General features: G+C 41.7%; 1 protein-coding gene across 5 annotated transcripts in view; it reads right to left on the bottom strand.

Moving 5' to 3' along the window:
- LOC106576807 (DNA-binding protein Ikaros) overlaps positions 1–6063 on the bottom strand; it is a 26290-nt gene extending 20227 nt beyond the window's left edge. For 4 of the 5 annotated variants that reach the window (XM_045700718.1, XM_014154238.2, XM_045700719.1 and 1 more), the window contains exons 1-3: positions 5756–5975; positions 676–729; positions 382–504 (exon numbers count right to left, since the gene is read on the bottom strand). In XM_045700718.1, the coding sequence (XP_045556674.1) occupies positions 382–504; positions 676–729; positions 5756–5900 (322 nt within the window). In that variant the 5' untranslated portion in view covers positions 5901–5975. Of the gene's footprint in view, positions 1–381; positions 505–675; positions 730–5755 lie in introns of all 5 variants that reach the window. The other variant, XM_014154237.2, reaches the window with a different exon arrangement.
- Positions 6064–6294: the final 231 nt, after the last annotated feature.

The raw sequence follows: 6294 nt of genomic DNA, 5'->3' as shown, positions 1-6294 counted from the left end.
AAATGTAGTTTTTGGTTTCTTTTACTGTTAAGAAAATAAGAGGGTGGAACTTTTGCTGTTGTATCTAGTGCAGGCAGGTGTAACAAGCATGTATTATTATAAATGTATTCATCATATGACATTTATTAATATATTATGATAATTGCTCTTTTTAAATCATATTATTTTCATTATAAGTAGTATGAACAATACTACTACTTTTGTCCTTGTGAAGGTATACATATTCCTGAAGTTGCTATGGAAACTGCTAGGTTTTGGGGCACACAGGTGAAGGTTTGATGGCTACACTGGTCTAGGTGTAATAACTGGTTATAGGCCTACTGATGTGGGAGTGGTACATTGAAACATACGTGGCACAGACTCATATGAACTGTCACTCACCCATGCCTCCTTTGTCACCCCTATTGTTGTGTTGCAAATTGGAGCTGGCAGACAGGTCCTCTGGGACGGGCATGGCCTCGTCTTGGTCCTCAGACACGTCATTGGGAGGGGGGCTGTCCCTGCCTGCATGGGTAAACACCAGAAAACACCCATTAGTCACCAGAACACGGTTCATTATTGCTCATATGGTAGAGCCATAATCATCTATAACCCATTTGATGTGCGGTGACTGTGCCGCTCGGCTTGGGCTCTTGTACAACTCCCACTCTGAGGTCTGAAAACAGAGGCTCTTACCTGGCATCTGAGACATGTCCTGTGCCTCCTGCGTCTCCATTCGGTGCAGGTACTCTAATGGGATGGAGCGAGACAGAGATGTAGATGTGTTTAAAATTGTATCAACGGCACAGCAGGGCTGAAAAAAAAAGACAACATTATAAAAAGCCACAACTGAGTAAAGCTATGACCTCTCTCTGTACAACTCTGTCACCCCCGGGCAAGATCCCTTTTGTCACACCGAAAGACACACCGCTGTCCCATTACATTACAAAGAATTACAGACATTTTCATTACATGTCTGACAGAGAGGATGGGCTGGGAAAGTGGCTTGGCCCTGCGTGATTGGCTATGGTGATGAGGGGCTTTCAGACCACATTTGTTATTTATTGTTAATTTCCTGCCACCTAATCATCCAAAAACGCAAACTGACTGCCGCAAAATTAAGCAGAAAATTCAGTGGCCCTAGGTCACTGAGGATACGGCTGTTTGTCGTGCCCAGCTGATCGACGCTCGTGTTCACTCTAATTTACTGAGCATGCACCGCTGAGCGCGCCACTACCCGAGCAAAGACGTGTGCGAGAGGCACCGCAATCAGAAACAAAGAGAGAGGAGAGAGAGAAAGATAATAAAGAGAGGGACCCCGAGAGAGAGATAGAGATGGAGAGTGGGGGAGGGGGATACAGAGATAGAGAGGTGAGGGAACCAAGACAGACAGAGAGTGTATCAGAGAGCGAAAGTAAAGAGAGAGAACCAGGGGACAGAGAGAGAGATAGAGGAAGGAGAAGGCCAAGGGGCACCGAAGTAAGTTTCTCTCACACAAGAGGAGGGAATTTAGTGAAGAAGAGCACATCCCCTGGCCAGGGGCCTGCTGCATATCTGAGGAGTCACCAGTGCGCGTGGCCCCATTAATAATGCATCCGCCTCAAGCCTGCAGCAGATGGGCACAACAGCCTCAGCCTCGGCTCCGCCACTTCAAGAAGGCCCTTGGTGGAGCCGCTTTCCCGGCCCAGCCAGCCACACAGGGAGAAGTGAAGCTCCCTAAAATAGCGAAGCGAGCCCAAGGGAGAAGGGGAACCTAGGCCTTCCTGTTTTACTGACAGATGGCTCCACACATTTGGAACAAATAGTGGGAAGCCACCAAGCAGCCCCTGCTGCGGTCGCAAGGCACAACGTTCAGCGGACAAGCGAGTCAAGACAGAGGTTCGACAACTCACAAACACCCAGGACCCAAGTGGGGGAGGTGGTGGTGGGTTGGGGCGGGGGGGGGGGTGTAGGAAGGGCAGAGGTCATTGGTGCAGAAGATGCTGGCGCAGCGAGCACAGTGGGTGTTGCATGCTGGTGTGTCGATACAGGACTAGGAGGCCCCGCCGGCACCATCATTCTTTAGCATCTGGAGTTTGGAGGTCGGGAGGGGGTGGTATTCTCATGTGGCTTTTTTTCTGGGCGAATGGTGCGAAGGGAAATACTGATCGTGTTGGTGGGGGACTTTCACAGAAGTGAGAAATGCATTCCCATGTTTAACCACAACACAGTTGTTAAGGCATTCAGGAAGCTGTATATTCACCCAAAGTAACACTGTTATTACTTTTAGTTATGCTAGATTACATTTATTTTTTTATTTTTTGTATCATCGTTTTGTTTCCTGGTTCATTATAAACCACAGGTGTTTGTGATAATTAGTTGGATATCTTAATGATATGTTACGTTGTAGTTTATTTCTTGTTGACAGTTCTCAATATATTTCGTGTTTTGTGGATGGTTTCATTCAGACAATATTTCAGAATGACACCACCTTAGTCAAATATGACAAAACAAGGCACTAAGGGCAACACCTGCTTTCTGAAAGTGCCTCACAAAGGGTAGGAAGAGTCATGGCAGTGGGTCTGAGTACGCTCAGTAAGGGGAGGAGAGGCAGGAAGAGGGCTGTGGGTTTACAACACCCCCAGTCCTAACTCAAAGGGAGTGTGTGTGTGTGTGTGTGTGTGTGTGTGTGTGTGTGTGTGTGTGTGTGTGTGTGTGTGTGTGTGTGTGTGTGTGTGTGTGTGTGTGTGTGTGTGTGTGTGTGTGTGTGTGTGTGTGTGTGTGTGTGTGTGTGTGGGATGGATGGATGGCGGGTGGGGTGGAAGGGCTGTACAGAGCAGGGTGCGAACACACGACAGGGAGCAGGGTGGAGACTAAAACAGCCAAACCGTTAAACAGCCAAAGTGTACAACAACAGAAAACTTTGGATACTGGGAGGAAGTAAAAACCGACAGACAGGATTTTATAATGTAAACTATAATTTGGCAACACATATTTATCATGTCAGGAATATCAACATAAAACATATGTGAATAATATGGGGCCTATATGAAGGAATAAAACAGTCATATGAAAAGCAATACAATCTGAGGGGTGATATAGAACATTAGACTAAGTTTCTAAAACCTTTTTTAAAGAAAAGTCAAACAAGAATTTTATCATATCAGGTATTATTATTAAAAAAAAATGTTTTCACTCAAACTATTAGAAGTATATGCTGCTTCTGTGAGAAGTGTGATTCAAGACTGTACCTGAAAATCCTAATTTGTTTCTCCAGAAAATCATCCATTTGGACAACAAATTAAGAACAGTGACTGTTGTTGCTAATTTATTCCCCCCAAAATAATGTAATCAGCTTGATTCATTTCATATATTTTGATACTGAGATGTAAAAATGAATATGATTTACTTTTTGTGTATTGAGACCCACCTCATTCATTCCAGTGTGAAACAAAACAGTATTTGTGCCACAACTCACTCATGCCTTAGCAACGACCCACCTGTGGGTCCCAAACCACCATTTGGGGAACTATGCCCTACTATATTATACCACGTAATATAATGAACACTCAAAACAGTCATCTTTTTCTTCTTTTTTTAAATCTGAAAATTATAGAGAAAATACTCATTAGCAATTAATGAAACGTGCAGCCATAATTTGAAAGATGATAATCGTAGTAAGCTGATGTTTTGGCACCTATTGTGGGTTAGAGGGGCTACAGTATAGGGGCACTGAAAGGAGTGTCCTTATTGTCCTCATTTGCATCTGACACACTTCATTACACCGGTATTTAGTGAGAATCATTTTAATAACTGCCTATTTTTCTCTGTCTCCTTCCTCAGTATGCTAATAATAAGGAAGCTGATGTGTCCACAAACATGTATTTGCAGCATTCCAACCTTCCTCAATAGGAAGACGCAGATAAATCAAATGTCATTGTGCTATGGGGTGGGTTGCAATTCATTGCTTTATTTACTAAAAGTCATTTAAATATATCATGGTTCCTGTGTTTTTTAAATTTTGGATTCGTTTTTAAAATAAACGTTTCATTCCAAAAAATAATTCAGCAAATTCCTACCATAATAAGGCTATCGCCCAAGTTTTCACATTATTATCTCATTTTATCAGTAGAACAGAAACCTTTGAGGTGGCAGTGGTTTGCTTGAAAAGAGAGAAAAAGATAACTTAGGCCTGCTATCAAACTGAAATGCAAGTGTTCGGCTGCCCTAAAAAAAAGTGAGTAGCCTAACCTTGTTTAATGTCAATACTGAATGAGGAGGTAGGCTATGCTGCCCTATAAAGGCAAAACGCAGTAACTACGAATTTTGTCAAAAAGGTTGATGTGTTCTAATGGCCAGGGTGTTTTCTGATTCATGTGGTATATAGTTTCCTGACACAAGAACAAGCCAGTTGATTAGAATATATCATGGAATATCAGAAACTGCTGTCTGTCTAGACATAAAAAGATTTTGAAATCAGATTTGCAGTAAAAAAAAAAACTTAAAAAAAACGTAGTTACTGCGTTTGGCCTTTGTAGGGCAGTTTGGACTGTCAACAAAATGGAAATACTATTGTTAACAACAAATTAAATCAAGTTAAAACAAGATCAACATTGCTTTTGAAGTTTTGTGAGGACAATCTGGACAATGCAGTAATGAAAATATGATATCTTATTACTCCATATTAACCAAATTAATTAGCCGTCTTGAGTAGGATTTTTCATTGTTTATGGTTATAGTTCAACATAACAAGAATAAAATATCCTCCGTGTTGAAGCTTGTAAAATGTTGTCCCAGCTCACAAATGTGTGAGGAAAGTATTGTGGAGTTGTTTCCCCATTATTTCTCTTAAAATGAATATTCTATCGTGTTCTTGTTGAATGTCAGTTTCACAACATGTTAACAGTAGGCTATACTTGAGCCCTGCCCACCAATACTATCAACACACATGTCAGGTTCGGATCAGACCAACCAATAATTCAGACCGTCTTGGGCATCTTCAAAAGGAATTTTGAAGTGTGTGTCTTTTCATGTAACTTTGAAAAGGGCATAGAAACAGATTACGTTTTTCATACTGTCGGCAACGCAGTTATAGCCTATTTCTTTCCGCTTTCATTGAGGACTGTTCAGATCAATTTTATACATGTTATTTAAATTGACTTGGTTTCATTTGTAATAATGAAAAGTGGACTTCTGAAATAAGAACTCCAGCTTGAATGACATGATGTAAAATGGTTTGTAGACTTCAGATATTCATTCTGGATGCGCACAGTTGCAACAGGTGGCAATCTGGCACGAAAAGTGAAACGAGTCTATAGAAAACTTTGAAACCAAGGAAATGTCTGTTTTTGTTTTTATGTTTAGCCTAATTCTAATAGGCTTAATTGTCAATGGCAAGATATATAGCCTACTGTTTCGATATGGTTAAGATAATTGTGAGCAATTCCTGTGATCTCCTAAAATTTGTTTGGGAAAGGAGGAAAATATTCCATGATTCCATTATTTTCCAAAGAAAATACATTCGATATTAATTATAATGCGTATCAAAATTGTATAACATTCATGTAACATTAACATTTTCCTTGATTTAGTCAACTCCGTTACATTCACCACTCGCGTCACAGGATTTCAGACGCTCACGCTCACGCACCTGCCCCAGACGTCAGGACAATGTTTTCCAATCTGTCACATAGTTCATTTTTAAAGAGTAACGATCTTTCATTTCTTACTATTTAGAAATACGAATAAACACTTTAAATGACATTGAACTTAACAAGCATCGTGAAAGTTACTCTACCTGCTATTCCTTGAGTTTGCAGTATGAAGTTCTTCCAACTCTCCCCCGCTCCATGTGTAGAAGTTCGAAGCGCCGCGGCAGCCCCATGGAACTCTGCCCTCGGTCCCTCCCCTCTCCACTGTACTTCCTCTTTCCAGCCTAACATTTCTATGTTTCTGTGCTCGACTGAGGCATTTTGCTTGCTTTTATCCAGAGGCCGATTCTGCTCGGGGAGTCGATGCAGCAGCCCTTGGCACTTGCTTTGTGTCGTGCAAATAAAAGCTGACACCCAGTAGCCCATTACTGGCAGCCATGCATGAGATGGGATGAGGCGCACCAGGCTGGGCGCACAGGAGACTGGACGATTCATTGTTTATTTATTTATTTCGTAGAGAAGGATGGGGACTCCTCACTTGCATGGGCAGCGCCCCTTCAGTCCCCTGTTCTGGCATGCTATAATAGTCACAGTGCAATTAAAATAACAAAATGTGTTGGTTTTCCGATTATATTTGAACAACTATTGTGACTGCTTACACTGACAACAACCAACAACCATTGTA

The sequence above is a fragment of the Salmo salar genome, chromosome ssa18 (genome assembly GCF_905237065.1).
Source record: "Salmo salar chromosome ssa18, Ssal_v3.1, whole genome shotgun sequence".
Taxonomy (NCBI): domain Eukaryota; kingdom Metazoa; phylum Chordata; class Actinopteri; order Salmoniformes; family Salmonidae; genus Salmo; species Salmo salar.
Note: the sequence above shows the minus strand (reverse complement) of the source record. Positions and strands in the feature narration are given on the sequence as shown.